The 17,182-nt window shown below is 41.5% G+C and overlaps 2 protein-coding genes across 2 annotated transcripts; one reads left to right on the forward strand and one right to left on the reverse strand.

Moving 5' to 3' along the window:
* Positions 1–224: 224 nt before the first annotated feature.
* Positions 225–1,552, reverse strand: LOC140779844 (mitochondrial uncoupling protein 5-like). Its single transcript, XM_073125136.1, has one exon. The coding sequence runs from the start codon at positions 1,421–1,423 to the stop codon at positions 452–454; it is 972 nt and encodes a 323-aa protein (XP_072981237.1). The 5' UTR covers positions 1,424–1,552; the 3' UTR covers positions 225–451.
* A 4,466-nt stretch (positions 1,553–6,018) lies between these two features.
* Positions 6,019–7,215, forward strand: LOC140777022 (uncharacterized). The gene has a single exon (XM_073120924.1). The coding sequence runs from the start codon at positions 6,019–6,021 to the stop codon at positions 7,213–7,215; it is 1,197 nt and encodes a 398-aa protein (XP_072977025.1).
* The last annotated feature ends 9,967 nt before the right edge of the window (positions 7,216–17,182 follow it).

Raw genomic sequence — 17,182 nt, forward strand, 5'->3', positions numbered from 1 at the left:
ACAGACGGAAATTCATTGTAAATTTTCGTTCTTCTGTCGGCGGATGCTGTGGTACAATCAATGATGAAGTACGTACTGTGTATGCAGTTTGGAAGCCTTTCAAAGAGTGGCAAATGATGATTTGCACACTTTACATACTTTATCTTAGTTCTTACGGTTCATAGTTTCTACAGTATCATTCAAATTGTTCAAAATTTATTCTCTCCCTAATAAATATAAATTACTGATTGAAATGTAGAAATGAATAGTATCCCAATCAAGTACATTCAAAAATCAACTGATGTGGAGCCAAATATTTTTAGCTTGATCCTTATTTAGAGAGAGAGAGACAGAGAGAACCAAGTAGTTGAACCGCTTGAACTTTTATACTAACATCGCTCTCTTTAAGAGAACTAACACAAATTCGATACTTTCGTTATCATCACCCTCGTCGTTATCAGCATCGTCCATCTCAGAAGTCGAATCCCTTGAGCACCTTTCTGACTTGCTCGAGCGTGACGAAGAGCACGACGGTGAACGGCCCCTGCCTCGTCACCGTGGGCACGAACCCTTTGTAGAGCGCCATCACCCCCTCAGCCCTCACCGTTTTCACGGCGCAGTCCACCGCCCCGGCATACGGCGGCGCCGCCCCCTTCTCCACCTTCATGTTCATCACCCGCGTCTTCACTACGTCCACTGGGTTCGACGCCGCCGCCGCTACCAGCCCCGCTGTGAAGCTCGCCGCCACGTGCGTCCCCATCCCGTCTCTCCCCCCATTCGCCAGGATCGCCTCCTTGGCTTGGTCGTACGTCGCCAGCTGCGACGCCGTCACGATCATCGCGCGGTTCACCGTCAAGGACGAACCCCGCCACAGGCTCGTCACGCCCTCGGCACGCGCCATGCGAGTGATCGCGTCCAGGACGCTGCGGTAGTTGCGGCGCTGGGCGGCGGGGAGGCGGCCGTCGGCCTGCATCCGCACCATGGCGACATCGGCGGGGTTGCCGACTGCTGCGCCGATAGCACCGGCGATCAGCCCGGCCGCGACCTTGCGATGGAGGGGGAGGGAGGCGCCGTCGCCGGAGGGGGACCAGCGCCTCTTAAGGATGTCGTAGAGGCCCATGCGAGTGGTGGAGTAGAGGGTCTGCCGGAGTACGGTGGCGGAGACGCCAGATAAGAGGGCGGCGGGGCCTTCGATACGGAAGATTTGGGCGCCGACGGCTATGGGGCCGGGTTTGGGGACCGGAGGAGGGTTATGCTGGGGAAGCGGCATCGTGGTGTGGAAGGCGAGGGCGGGGCGGATCCTTGCGGCAGCGTCGGAGGTGGTAGAGGACGCAATGGTTTCGCCATGGAGCTGCATTCGGACCTTGATTAGGTCTAATGGATGGGTGGAGCACCCGGCGACGACGGATGCGATGCCTCCCTCGACGAACCCTTTGAGACCCATCTCTCGCTCTCTCTATCTTAACTTCCCCAAACTAGTAGGAAAGGGATCCTCCTCTAACGCCCAAGGCATATGATTTGCTTTGGAGCGATGGAGTAGGGAAGAAGAGAAGGGAAGGTGAAGGTATTTATATATTAGTGGCTACGAGAAGAGAACGGGACAGCGACTCATCTTAAAAGGAGGAATGAACTCCGGATGCCTTTACTAATTACTTCCATATCTAGGGTTTACGATTTACTCCCAGTTGTTGGATCTACCGGAGATTATCTTGTTGATGGATTGGACGGTTTCTGATGCACCCTCAATTATTCCCCTTCTCGGTTCTCCCCCTCAGGGAATAGTGGATCCGTGGAATCTTTGGATTCCCGGTTGTAGGTCTGGACCCCATCATGATTAACAACTATTATCATGACGGGCTTGATGTTCGTGCTTCGTGACGTGTCCAAAGATTTAAGTTCTATTTGATAAAGAGCGCTTAATCACCACCGCTAGTCTTTCTCAATACATTAAATGGTACCTGTTCAAAGAAATTAACTATAAATTAGTTAAAGTTAAATCACGGCCAGTAATGTGTCAAAACAACAAGGTCGGTACGCTTTAACTATAAGTACGTAATACGTTTTGATTTTTTCAAGATGAATTTGCGGTTGTAATGGTAGTAGTATGTCTCTAAGGATTTATTTTTATTAATTATTCAAAAGTATGAAGGTTAGCTATTGGTTAGCGGCACAGCTATTTTTCTAAGCTAAATATTATTAAGTTGCTTCTCCAAGCTAGTATCTTGTCATACATCAAATTATCCATCAATTTTTATTAGAATAACTTCTTAGAATTAGAGATGACCATGTCTTGAGGATTTATCTACCAACTTTTTGAATATATTTTTTTTTAAATCTCCAAAGACTAAATAGCACAAAGAATCAGCCCTCATCGAATACAAAAGCATTAAGGCACTATAAAGCTTTAGCGAATATATTAATCCGTTTAGTTTAGACTTGAAGTTGTGCACGTCGTTGAATTATCACTGCTGAGATATTAATATAAGCAATCTTGTTGCCGAGTTACTTTTTTAAGCTAACTATACCGCTAAGCCATCAATCGAATCAAATCATTGAGTCAAGTCACTACCAACTTTAAAATAATTTTCTTTATAATAATTGTTTGAGATTAAATTAGTCTCATAACCTTCTTAGTTATTAGAAATATACTTACCAACTCTATGGAGTTAGTTGGTATGTATTGAAAGATTAGAGAGCCAACTTTACGACCTGATGCTCCTAGGATCAAAGTGAAAATTTATGTATGGACTAGGTCCAACCATCTTCCTCTTCTTTCCACATTTCCTCCCCAAAGCTACCAACAAAGCTAACTACGCAATGTAAGGCAGATTTGATCAAGGCCGATCATCTATCTACCTCGTTCATTCGCTATGCCTGGAAAGCTAAACATCTCTGCTGATACTGGTTGACAATTGTTGGGATCTGATGTCAAATGTCCTTGGCTACATGATCGTGCTCGAGTTACATATAAATTTAATGAAGGTTTGGAGGCCAACCAGTTTCCTTCCACAGTTCCACTATAATATAAATAAGCCAACTAGTTACATATAAATAAGCTTAGAAATAATCTTTGAAGCATATAATATATATATATATATATATAGATGTTCATGTTTACTGGATATACTGGACAATAAAGCTGCATGCTATCACGTGAATACGGACTAAAAGGAAAGAAAATTTGTAGTGCTGTTTGGTTCGAACCAGGCCCACATATCTCACCTCAGTACTTAACAGGTCAACATATCATAACTTCTATGTTTCGAAATGAATATAACCAACCATCACTCGTTAAATTGGTGGCATTAATTATGTCAGAAATGCACTTTTTAAAGGATATTAGGATGAACAAGTAGAACTAAAGAAGTTCTTAACAAACTGCAAGTGGCACTAATTGCCAATAAGATGAGAGAAGAGTGTTTAGAATGATTCGGATATGCGAAATAATAAATAGATGAGAAAAGAAAGAAAACGATCACAAGATTATTTTAATACGAGCAAAGGAGATAAAGACAATCTTGGTGTTGAAGAATGACGTGCAATGCTCACAGTGAGGTAAGCGCTGAGGAAGGCTTCCATACCTGGATCCAAATAAGCGGATGATCTTGTGCAACCAAGGATGCGTGAATTCCTTTGATATCATGTAGGCAGAATTGTGGCCCCATTACAGAGAGCACAATCAGCTCTTGGTATAGTAGAGCGGTACTAATGATAATATGAAGAATTCCTGGAGATGATGGCAAATCATATCTAATCTATTTATGTGGATGTAATTTTTAAGATTAATTTTTACCTTAACACTGAAATTTTTTAAAACCTCTGGAGATTGAATATATTCACGTTAGATAGTTGCAATACACGAATTTTTATGTAGAAAAATTTCTAAACCTTGGTAAATTAATATAGTATTTATAAGATGGACTTAGAAACCATCAGTTGATGCCCACAACTACATCCGTAAAATTTAATATACTGTTCTTAGTGATCGATTTTCAAACTCAATGACCTTCTGTCATAGAATCTTACAATGCCATTATTTGATTTTTAAAAGTGACTCTAAAAATGAAAAAAAAAAGATACTCTAGAATTAGATTAAGACATCTCTTATGTATCTCTGCCACATAAAATCCAAATAGCCTTCAAAGATTAATTATCCACCAAAATATGTAAGTGTATTTAAGTGAATTGTTCATCGTTGGAATGCATTATTATTCGGATCATTCTTCAAATACTCATCCTCTGACTTTTTCAAATTAAATCACTTTTTAAGCGGTTAAAACCAAATTATTAAAATCTATTTGTTTTTCTCTTTGATTTGCTTGGTGAGCATTCATAAAAACTTAAAAACTAGTACATAATTCTCGTACAAGGATTCTAGACATTTTTACACACTTTAATAGTTTGATATATTTTAAAAAACATTACTAATTACATAAACCTAATAAGCAGCTCGTTACAGATTGCGGGCTAAATTTTGCCACAAAGCTTACGATGGGTTTGGCCCAAATTCTTTTGCCATGTCTCTCCCTAAAGACATGGGCTATATATATATATATATATATATCTCAACACAATAGAAACTTTATAGGCAAATAATAATAATAATAATAATAATAATAATAATAATAATAATAATAATAATAATAATAATAATAATAATAATAAAGTACGTTGTTATTCGCGCACTAAGAACCAAAACTAAGTAATTAGGTCGCATCGATAAGATCTGCTGTCAGAGTGATGCGTCGATGTCAGCTGCATGTGAAAAGCTTGCACATGCATTGATATTGATACCGATGAGGCCCCAACGCACATGGGGCTACTCGCAGTGACATGATCGCCCTGTCCTCGGATCCCAGCAAACTTCCCTGACCCCAAATCACTAAATGCCACCGGAATTTGACAAGCTATGACGAGCCCTTTGTTCAGTGATTGCTCGTCTGATTTCGGAATAATGGAAGAGAAAAAGAACAAAGTTATGGGACTGGTACTAGAATGATTAATTTAATACATGTATTAGATAAAAATTTATATAAATATAAGAAATATGATACTTATTTGTCAAAAGGAGATAACACGACCCTTTATTTATTTTTACTTTTTTATCCAGTTGAAAGTTGAGATAAAGAAGAATGTGATGAACTGATATCCCAATAGGAATTTATTTCGAAAAATACCTCCTTGCCAAACTGGTCATTGGGTAGGAACCCAATTGCATGCCATCTTATTATCACTTCCTTGTCCAGCAATCTACCCCACCTGTCTCCAGATCCGAGAAACGTCTTTAATACAACATTGCTAATCTGATGCAAATCCAAATTAATCTACAATCTCCAACTTGCATTGGAATTGTGGCCATCAATGCTAAATGGGCACTTCTTAATCAAGTTGTAATGTGTAATAGGCCCAACTCTACCGGGCCCCCAACCCACTGTAGAAAACCGCGGCCACAGGCACACCGCACCGCGGTTAATTGTTGCAGTCAAAACTCTCTGTTTACAAGAAATATTGACAGCCTAGCATGTGTGGTAGAACTCGTTTACCGCTAAACCGTTAATTAGTACGCAAAATTTAATTTTACCCACAGGGTTGCCTACAATACCCTCAAAAAATTAAAACTAATGCTTCCCATTATCCCCCCCCACCTTCCCCAATATATACTTCCCATCCAACCCCTTGTTTCCCCCGTTCCACTCGCTTTCTTCTTCTTTTAGTTTGTTCCCAAAACACACCTCCTTCCTCCCAATCCCACCGCTTGTCGGCGGTGGAGACCGAGACATGATCTGGTAAAGATCAAGTCATCTCCGCCGACGAACTGAGCGAGATCCGGTCACCCGCCATGGAAGCCGAACGAGCGAAGCAGCTGATGCTCCTCTGGCGCGGATCGCTAAGCACCCGTGTGGCCCTCGTGGGTGGCAACCACACCGCCGCTCGCTTTTGCACCCGCTAGTCTCACCTCTCTCTCCTCCCTTAGTTTCTTCTCCGATCAGTTTCGTCTGTTCCTTTTTGTCAGTTTAGGCGCGAAGAAGGGAAAACAAAATGAGCAAATCTAGCATGAAAAGCTCTTCGAAGACGACGACGAGGGTCCACGTCGGCGGCCGCGGCAGCGCCGCCGAAGGCGGCGATGACAGTATCGTGATCCGCTTCCCCGGAACCCTAGTCCTTCTCGTCGTGGCCCGCTCGGTGCTCGTTGCGGTGGCGCTCCTTTCCTTGCCCTGGCTCCGGCCGGCGATCCTCTCCTTCTCCTGCACCGCCGCGGCGGTGCATCCGGCAGCGGCCGTCAGATCCTCGCAGTGGATTAACGAGCCCTTCTACCTCCCGATGCTCCTCCACGATCTGCAGCGCAAGGGATTACTCATCCCCGGCAGCCGCGCCGTGTTCCTCGGCGACGCCAGCTCGCGGCTCCCCATCTTGAAGCAGCACAAGATGGTGTCTGTCTCGCCGGACCGGGATCTGATGCTTCCGGACCGATCCGTCGATTTCGTCCTCTCCGCGGATGGCTTCGGCCACGCCTCGTTCGTGTTCGTCGATCGAGTTCTCAAGCTTGGCGGCGTCGCGGTTGCTCGACTCAGCTCGGATCCATCCTACTCCTTCTACTTGCCGCCTAATTATAAGATGGGTTATGTCCGGCGATTTGGCTCCACCATTGTTGCCATCAAGAAGACCGCGAATTCCATGGCTAGTAGTGCCCGGAGACGGCTGCTAACTATCCCGGAAGAGAAGAAGGAAGCTTTGAATGGATTAGAGGACGTGTTACTGGAACCGCCATTAGAGATCACGAAGCATCGAAAGATCAATAGGAGGACTAGATTCCTCCCAGACCTCATAAAGGATTCATTAAGGGACTACCCAAGACGGGTGTTTGTGGATGTGGGTTCGCCCGGGAAGGCGCGAAGCGAGAAGTGGTTCGAGAGGAACTACCCAAGAAAGAACTCTGAGTTCGAGATCATAAGGTTGGATGCGGTGGAGAAAGGGAGGAAGGCGGCGGCTCATGGGATCTCGGATTGGCTAAGGAAGAACGTCAAAGATGAAGAGTTCGTGGTGATGAAGGCCGAGGCCGAGGTGGTGGAAGAGATGGTGGAAAACAAAGCCATTGGGCTGGTTGACGAGCTATTCTTTGAGTGCAGGAACCAGTGGCAGAAGGGGAAGAGGAGCAGAAGAGCTTACTGGGAGTGCTTGGCTCTCTATGGAAAGCTCAGGGACGAGGGTGTTGCAGTCCATCAATGGTGGGGTTAAGGAAAACACCCAATTAAGTGTGCTTTTGTGTTTGCTTGTGTTGATGTGAAGTGAGGAACTGGCCGTCTATGTCAGTTATTCTATCTTTTTCTTTTCTTTTCTATTTGGTCCTCCTTGGGTGTTGGGGATTTTATTGTGTGTGTGTGTGTGTCATGTGGCTTTCTCTACGTTTTGTTACTTTTATATGCTTTTCCTTTGGAATCATGGGCTATGGGCCGTGACCAGATACCATCGTGTCGTATTGTGCTTGAAACTGTTCCTTGTGAATTTTGTCGTCCAGGTCTTCGTCCACTTGACCCTCTGTGTTGAAATGCAGTTTGACGTTTTCCAATAATGTTGTTTATTTTATGTGTACTGCCTGAGGCTGGGTGGTTATTATTACTCTCTTGATACTTGTGCCTTGTGGCATAAGCTTAGCTTAATGGATTCCGGACTCTAAACTGATGTAACTCGAGAGCTTGAATATAAACGAGCCGTGTCGCCGTGTCAGTGAGGGAGGTGATGATAAAAAAAGTGAGTTATTACATCAAAGATCTAAAAATTACAATTTATGATCAGTAGTCGAGCCCATTTAGATTAAACGTCTAACACTTATAACTTATATATAATATAAACTAAGAGGTAGTTACACTTAGCTTTCTAAACTAATAATAAAAATTACATGCACTTTCCAAATTATTTTTTACCATATAAATCTCTTATCTAATAAAATTATTAGTTCAAAGAATCAATGCAGCTGTGTTTTATTTTCTTAGTTGAGTCATTTCTGTGAATATAATTTTCAATTCAGGAGTTCTACGTAGCAAATAAAAAACTTGAGGATTGTATACGAAAAATATTTATAATTTACGCTGACTAAATGAGATTATCTAATAAATCAAAACTATATATATATATATATATATACACATAATTTTGGGCTTGTGCTAATAAGATTTGGCTAACTATATTTGAGCCGAAGAGTAGGAGGAGGCAGCCTGAGCTACTTGTTTATTTTTGACACCCCTAGTCATGGATTAAGGCCACAAAAAATAACTGTGAGACATTGTGGGACCTTTACCCACAGCTTCCAAGATCAAAACCTCGTCTGACGTTGAGAAGCTTCAATGAATGACTCAGGATGGCAGAAATATTTAAAAAATATTCATGGGAAGACGAGTATATTTGTTAGCTAGATGGCATTAATGTGCTTAATTTGTTGCCAACCAACAAAAACAATGGCGATGCAGATGATGGATCATCATTGAGGATCAACTGGAAGTAATAAATAAACAGTCAATATGTATCACTAGATTGTTTCATTATGAAAAAAGAGATCTACTAGTAGCAAATAACATCAATCAGCTCTAATCTTTTTAAGAACAGTAGCGAGGAGACGCAGAGTCACACCACCGGAATCTTATCCAACACAAGATATATCATGTTCCTTTTAGAGTTTTTGACCAAACTAACATGCCTAGATTTTTTATATATATATATATCTAATATATTTTAAACTTAAATACAAGACCTATAACTTATATAAAAAAATTTACCGAGCATGAGAGAGAAATTTATATATTACTTATATATTGTATGTAAATTTTAAAATGAATTAGACATTTGAAAAAAAAATAATTAAGGGGCAGACTTAAGGGTGTTGTTTGTCCACCTAGGCATGACAACTCTCACAAATGTACACTCACATATGGAAAGATATCTAGTAATTTCTGGAGATAAGAGTAAGGTACAAAAGAAAAATTAAACTTACTATATAAATTTTTAATTAGGTCAGCGATTTATATAAAATTTTAAAATTTTAATATACTCCTTTATATTTCCAGCTACCTTACAACAGTCATAAGCAATTCTATGATCTGTAAAATAGTAGCAAATAAGTTTTATCAAGGAGGCTATGCAGGAAGCTTAGTGAAAGCTCAGTTAAAGATCAGCATATATATTGAGAATGTTAAAGCAAATTCAAAAACAATGAAGAAATGTTATACTAGCAATTCAAAAGATCAAGATAGTAGAAATATCACTTAGGCCTATCATTTGTTAAATCTCTGAGGATTTTTCCTACTCTTTGATAATGGGTCCAGAATAATACTCCAATTCCTCTTATTGTCACCTGGAGTCTTCACATCATACTTTCAGGAGCACCTGTATAATACTCAAATTTCTGGTTGTCCACTTGATGATTCTCGAGTTAAAAAGAAGCATGCATTCATAGAAACTTATGATCTCTCATGGACTCTTTCTGATCCAGGAAGAGCTAGCTTGTTGTGCAAATCTACCAAATGGGTGAAGGAAGCGGAAGCAAAATCTTCACCCTCAAATATCTCAAATGAGAATAGTGAAAAAGAACACAATGCAAAGCTTGAAAAACTCCAATAAGGATATTAATGGTGTTAGGAAAAAGCCCTAAGCAAGTTCTAAGCACGGATTAACACCCTAATATATGCAAGCACCAACAAAGACAACAATGGAGACAATAGAGAGAGAGAGATAAGATTTACGTGGTTTGACGATGTGCCTACGTCCACGGGCGGAGCAATCTTCTTTACTATGCAAATCCCTCACTTACAAAGAGTTTAACAACTCTAATCACTCTCAATACAATGGTGGCTCAACCCTCATTAATGTTCTTCCAACTACCAACCCTAAAAAACCCACTTTAATATTTATAGTCAGGTTCAGATTTGGGGATTTTCAGAGTCGTGTTCGAACGCCCTCGGGGCGCGTTCGAACGCATCCAATGTTAATACAGCAAAACTCAAGGGGCGTTCGAACGCGGGAGGGGACCTTTCGAACGCCTACAGAAACAGCTGCTCTCGGGTTGGTCCGCGTTCGAACGCGGCTGGGGCCGTTCGAACGCCTGCAGAAAGTCTGCTCTCGGGTTGGCTCGCGTTCGAACGCGGCTGGGGCTGTTCGAACGCCTGCTTCACAGACTGCTCTCTATCTGAGCTCGCGTTCGAACGCCCTCAGGATGCGTTCGAACGCGCGGCACAGAAATGCTGATAAATGCTGAATTTTTGCTGAAAACTGAATTTGAGCCAATTTTTAACAACTCTCCACCTTGGCGAAGAACTCAAAACTTTAGCAAATCACTCTTCACCATTCCAAAGTGACTTAATCATCCAAAAGGTGCTCCGCCTGCAAATTTGCGTCCTACGACGCCAAACCAAACTTGGTCAATAGTGAGTGACATTAATCAAATCCAAACAATGTTGGAATTTGATTTGGTCACTACTTTTGTCAATATATCAGCCGGATTATCAGCAGTTCCAATCTTGCAAAGTGAAATATCCTTTTCTTCCAAAATTTCTCTCACAAAGTGGAAACGGACATCAATATGATTTGTCCTTGTGTGATGAACTTGATTCTTAGCCATACAAATTGCACTTTGGCTATCACAATGTACCTCCACCTTCTCCTGATATACACCCAAGTCATCTGTCAGACCAAGCAACAAAATAGCCTCCTTTACTGCCTCTGTCACTGCCATATACTCAGCCTCTGTGGTAGATAAAGCAACAGTCGACTGTAAGGTAGACCTCCAACTCACCGGCCCTCTAGCAAGTGTGAAAACATATCCCGTAGTGGATCTACGCTTATCCAAATCACATGCATAGTCCGAATCCACATATCCAGTAAGCTGTAGACCAAGTCTATCATCTTTTACAAATTTTAGTCCAACACCCACTGTACCATGAATATATCTCAGAATCCATTTCACAGCCTACCAATGCCCTTTTCCTAGAGCATGCATATATCTACTAACAATGCTAATAGCTTGTGAAATATCTGGCCTAGTGCACACCATAGCATACATTAAGCTTCCAACTGCACTTGCATATAGTACCTTGGACATAGACTCTCTCTCGGCATCTGAAACTGGTGACATAGCTGCACTGAGCCTAAAATGAGGTGCCAACGGTGTACTCACTGATTTTGTTTTGCTATCAACTCCAAACCGCTGCAATACCTTCTTCAAATACTGCTCCTGAGTTAAGCATACTGTCCCCATTTTTCTGTCTCTCCTAATCTCCATGCCAAGTATTTTTCTTGCTTCTTCTAGATCCTTCATTTCAAACTCCTTATTCAATTGGAGCTTCAATTTATCAATCTCCACCTTGCTCTTAGATGCTATCAACATATCATCAACATATAAGAGAAAATAGATAAATGATCCATCTTGAAGCTTCCTAAAGTACACGCAATGATCATAGTGGCTTCGCTTGTACTTGTGCCTCCGTATAAACTGATCAAACTGTTTATACCACTGCTTAGGAGACTGCTTCAAGCCATACAAGGATTTCTTCAATTTGCAAACCAAGTCTTCTTTTCCACTGATTTTGAACCCTTCCGACTGTGTCATATAGATGTCCTCCTCCAAATCACCATGCAATAAAGCGGTCTTCACATCCATCTGGGCTAGCTCAAGATCAAACTGAGCTACCAAGGCTAGCAAAATTCGAATAGAGGAGTGTTTCACCACCGGAGAAAACACTTCATTATAGTCAATCCCCTCCTTTTGAGCATACCCTTTTGCCACCAATCTAGCCTTGAATCTAACTCTGCCTTTTGATTGAGGATCATCCTTCTTGGCATATATCCATTTGCACCCAATAGCCTTCTTCCTCTTAGGGAGCTCCACCAAATCCCAAATTTTATTTTTCTCAAGGGCCTTTATTTCATCATCTATCGCCATTTTCCAATTTGCTCTTTCGGTGTTTTTCATAGCTTCTTTGAAGGAAGCGGGAAAGTCTTCATCAATCACCGGAAGAGCATAGGCCAACATATCAGAATAGCGTGCCGATTTTCTGATTTCTCTTCTTGGCCTTCTAACTGCTATGGAGTCTTGATCATCAGTTTCTGGCTCCACACTGTCATCCTCTTGCAAATTAGAATCTTCCTCTTCATTTGCCCCTTCTGAAGGTGTGTCTTGTGGTGGACTTGAATCTGCCTCAAACTTCACCTACCGTTGAACATCTTCAGCACTGTCATCAACTGAGCTATCTGATGCTTGACTTTGCTTCAACATGGATGATTCATCAAATGTAATATCCCTGCTGATTACCAATTTCCTCAATTCTGGCCTCTAAACCCAAAATCCTTTCACTCCAGTGCTAAAGCCCAAGAAGATGCCCTTCTTGGCTCTAGGATCCAACTTGCTTTCCCTGACATGATAGTATGCAGGACAACCAAAAATATGTAAGGAATTATAATCTGAAACGGGTTTGCCAAACCATACCTCCAATGGGCTCTTTCCATTGTTTGCAGATGAAGGTAGCCGGTTGATGAGATCACATGCATAGTTGACTGCCTCAGCCCAAAACTCCTTGCCCAATCCAGCATTGGACAACATACACCGAACCTTCTCCAATAAGGTCCGGTTTCGACGCTCTGCCATGCCATTTTGCTGAGGTGTCTCTCTAACGGTGAAATGTCTTTCAATCCCTTCTTCTTTGCATAACCTCATGAACGGATCTGAAGTGTACTCTCCATCGTTATCTGATCTGAGCTTCTTGATCTTCTTGCCAGTCTGATTCTCGATCATCTTCTTCCAATTCTGAAAAAATTTCAAGCACTTGGTTCTTATGGTGCATGGTGTACACCCAAGACCTTCTAGAATAGTCATCAACAAAGGTGACAAACCAGTATTTTCCGCCCAATGAGGCCTTTCGGGTAGGCCCCCAAACATCTCTGTGAATGTAATCCAAGATCCCCTTGTTCCGGTGTACCGCAGTAGCAAATTTAACTTTAGTTTGTTTGCCCAAAACACAGTGTTTGCAAAATTCCAACTTGAGGCTCTTTACACCCTTTAGCAAACCATGACTTGATAGACTTTGCAAAGCTTTCTGTCCTGGGTGCCCCAACCTCATGTGCCATAGTCTAGAAGAGTCAGCCTCACCAACAGTGTTACTTGAGGCGGCCGCTACTCTTCTCAAATTCGTAGAGCCTTGTAAGAAGTACAAATTGCTTCTTCTTATGCCCTTCATCCCCACCAGTGCTCCCAAAGTCACATTCAATGCTCCACCCTTTAAAGTAACAATGAAGCCCCTTGATTCCAAAACCCCAAGAGAGATGAGGTTCCTCTTCAAATCCGGTATGTACCGAACTTCCGTTAGCTTTTTGACGGACCCATCTTGGAGCTTCAGACGAATAGTGCCAATGCCTTCAGCTCTACAATGGCTATCATTGCCCATAAACATAACTCCACCGGAGATCTTCTCAAAAGTAGAGAACCAACTCCTGTTTGGACACATATGGTATGTGCAACCGGAGTCCAAGATCCATTCATCCGTGCTACATGCAAGAGCCGAGCCTACCAAGGCGCTTTCCGAGTCCTCATCATCTGAATGTGTCACATTTGCCTTTTGGGGTTTCTTGTTCTTGTTCTTCAAAACAGGACAATCCTTCTTCCAATGCCCTTTATTGCGGCAATAGGAACATTGGTCTTTGGCAATTGACTTCCTATCTGAGGATGCACCCCTTGACTTTGAGAAGGATTTGTCTCTCTTCCCAAATTTTCTATTTTCAGATCTACCCCTCACCATCAATACATCTGAAGATGACTCATGAGTAGCTTGCTTGTCCAATTTTCGGTACTCATTGTTAATCAATGCATTTGCAACATCTTCATAATGGATTGAGTTCTTTCCATACAGTAGGGTAGTAGTGAGGTGGTCATAAGTGTCCGGCAAGGAATTCAACAACACCAATGCCTTGTCCTCATCCGAAATTTCAACATCCAAGTTTTGCAAGTCCGCAAGTAACTTGTTGAAAGCATTCAAATGCTCCGCCATCGGCGTTCCCATCTTGTATTGAAATCTGAAAAACTTCTTCTTCAAATAGAGCCGGTTCTCAATGCTCTTGGTCATGTATTTGTCCTCCAGTTTCTTCCACAAGCCTTTTGCCGAATTCTCCCTCATCAGAAAATACTTTTGGTCCTTTGCTAGACAAAGCCGAATGGAACTACAAGCTTACCGGTTCATTTTCTCCCAATCCTTTTCGGAGATATCTTCGGGCTTCTCCTCCAAAGTGATGTCTAATTCTTGTTGGAACAACACATCCATAACTTCACATTGCCACATTCCAAAGTTGTTGGTGCCATCAAACTTCTCAACTTCAAACTTTGCATTTGAGATAAGTTTGCCCGATTTGGATGATTTCCCCATTTTGCTAAAATTTCTTTAAATCCTCACTATTCCCAAGTTCAATAGCCTAGGTTTGAAACCAATAGCTCTGATACCAATTTGTTGTGCAAATCTACCAAATGGGTGAAGGAAGCGGAAGCAAGACCTTCACCCCCAAATATCTCAAATGGGAATAGTGAAAGAGAACACAATGCAAAGCTTGAAAAACTCCAATAAGGATGTTAATGGTGTTAGGAAAAAGTCATAAGCAAGTTCTAATCACGGATTAACACCCTAATATATGCAAGCACCAACAAAGACAACAATGGAGACAATAGAGAGAGAGAGAGACAAGATTTACGTGGTTCGGTGATGTGCCTACGTCCACGGGCGGAGTAATCTTCTTTACTATGCAAATCCCTCACTTACAAAGAGTTTAACAACTCTAATCACTCTCAATACAATGGTGGCTCAACCCTCATTAATGTTCTTCCAACTATCAACCCTAAAAAACCCACTTTAATATTTATAGTCAGGTTCAGATTTGGAGATTTTCAGAGTCGCGTTCAAACGCCCTCGGGGCGCGTTCGAACGCACCCAATGTTAATACAGCAAAACTCAAGGGGCGTTCGAACGCGGGAGGGGGCCGTTCGAACGCCTACAGAAACAGCTGCTCTTGGGTTGGTCCGCGTTCGAACGCGGCTGGGGCCGTTCGAACGCCTGCAGAAAGTCTGCTCTCGGGTTGGCTCGCGTTCGAACGCGGCTGAGGCCGTTCGAACGCCTGCTTCACAGACTGCTCTCTGTCTAAGCCCGCATTCGAACGCGCTCAGGGCGCGTTCGAACGCACAGCACAGAAATACTGATACATGCTGAATTTTTGCTGAAAACTGAATTTGAGCCAATTTTTAACACTCACTTTCTTCATTTATCATTCTAGAGCCTTTCATTTCCATGTAAAGAAAAGATAAAATGCACGAAAACCCTCACTGGCTCTTTGTCTGTACTATTGTGACAACCTGATCATAATGTAAGAGGACCATAGACATATTATGCTATCTGCATAGAAGAGGAGCATCACGAAAAATCAAATGTTTCAACTACTGAGACCAGCAGATGATAGATGATATCGAATTATTCCATGTCAGTAGGTTTAATCATACAGGAGTACAGGTTTAATTCGATAAAAGGAATCACCTTTAAATTGTACAATTCGGTCTCATTAAAACTGCAATGGTGCCCATGCGTTCGACCGAGGCATTCTAATATTAGATGTTTTGGAAATAATCAATTGAAACTGTATCTAAACACTTTCTAACATCAGTTGTGCTGGAAGTATCTATCACAACTGGTTAGCAAAACTTCACATATAATTTTTCATGGTAAACTGATGTATAGCAAAACCAGTTTGTAGTGCCTTGCTCTTTTCTTGATTCTCTTGGTGGTTTAGTTTTTAGTCAGTTTAGGAGAGTTTGTCTTGTTTTTGTTTGCTCTTGGCTTCACCGTAGATCATAGATTATTTTCCTCCTATCTCTCTTTGTTTTATTTTTTATAAGTTTAGTATATGTGTTGCAGACTTGCAGGTCCGTAGCTCTTATATGATCTCGATAGAGCCAAATGACGTCGACTCTCTTTGGAATAAGTTCTTCCATCAAAGTCTTTGCAATGCTATGGCTAAAATGACCGGAGTTTGTTTCTAGGGACGTCACTCAATCTCATTCGCTCTTAATTTTACTCAAATACTTATTTATATTATTATCTTCTTGATATTATTGTTTATATGGTTTGTATTGTATTCAAGGTCACCATCCAGCCTCTCCCTTTCTTCTCGAGTATTAAACTATAACCGTTTGTTTTGAAGTTTAATAAATTAATAGTCTGTAAGTTCTTTGAATAAAAAACTAAATACAAGGAAGCTTCAGAAGTAATATTCAGGTTAGTAGGCGTTGAACAAAAGAATTATTGGAATGGGTGTCGTGCATAGTCTAAGATTCTCCAAGTCTGGGGGTTAGAAAAACAATATAAGGATGGCCTTCATGGTGAGAAAAGAAAAAACTATCACATTTATAATGCCAACTACTCACAACTACCACCCCCTTAAACGGCTATCCACGTTTTTCTCAGTCGAGTAATCAAAACAGATAGTAGTTACGAAAAACTATGTGCTCACTATCCACACACCTTTAACGAGTCCAACTCCATACGCCTTTTGAATTCCTTAATACCCAAAGATTTTGACTGCGATGTCCACGCAAACACCAATTTATCGAAATCAACTCTCTAATTTCCTTGTAGTAAATGCCACAGTTTTGACGAAATGATCGTGTAAACGAAAAGTAATTAAAGGAACATGTACCCAACTTCACATCCATATTCCTCTCTTTCACTCGGAATCCCATACTTAAATCCCAATCGATGTATTTAATTTGTTTAAACTGGGATGGTGTGATTAGGAAATATTAAAAGGAGAGAAAGGTGGCAGGAATCATCCTTACGATGGTAAATTGTTAATGGAACGTTGAGAAATTAAAGGGACAAGAAAGATGTTGATCGGATTTAATCTTTATAACCATGACGATTAAATTACTATGAAAGACATCTGATTGGTTGGAACTACCGGCCCAACCGAATCCATTAATAAAGTACGTTCCAAAGTTCCATTCAGAAAAGCACAAGGAAGACCAAATCGACGTCTAATAATAGTAAATATTACGATTGTCATCCAGTGGTTTATATTAAGATGGCATGCTTTTGTTAATAATAATAATAGTAATAATAATAAAGGTCAAAGGGCGATCAAGTCCGTACGTTCTAAGTCTAATAGTTGATTTGCTGGCGCCCTACGCCTG

The sequence above is a fragment of the Typha angustifolia genome, chromosome 15, assembly GCF_048772165.1.
Source record: "Typha angustifolia cultivar Huaian chromosome 15, ASM4877216v1, whole genome shotgun sequence".
Lineage (NCBI taxonomy): Eukaryota > Viridiplantae > Streptophyta > Magnoliopsida > Poales > Typhaceae > Typha > Typha angustifolia.

What these genes read in the sequence shown, in the direction of transcription:
- LOC140779844 (XM_073125136.1), bottom strand. Translation starts at nt 1,423, where the DNA reads ATGGGTCTCAAAGGGTTCGTCGAGGGAGGCATCGCATCCGTCGTCGCC.
- LOC140777022 (XM_073120924.1), top strand. Translation starts at nt 6,019, where the DNA reads ATGAGCAAATCTAGCATGAAAAGCTCTTCGAAGACGACGACGAGGGTC.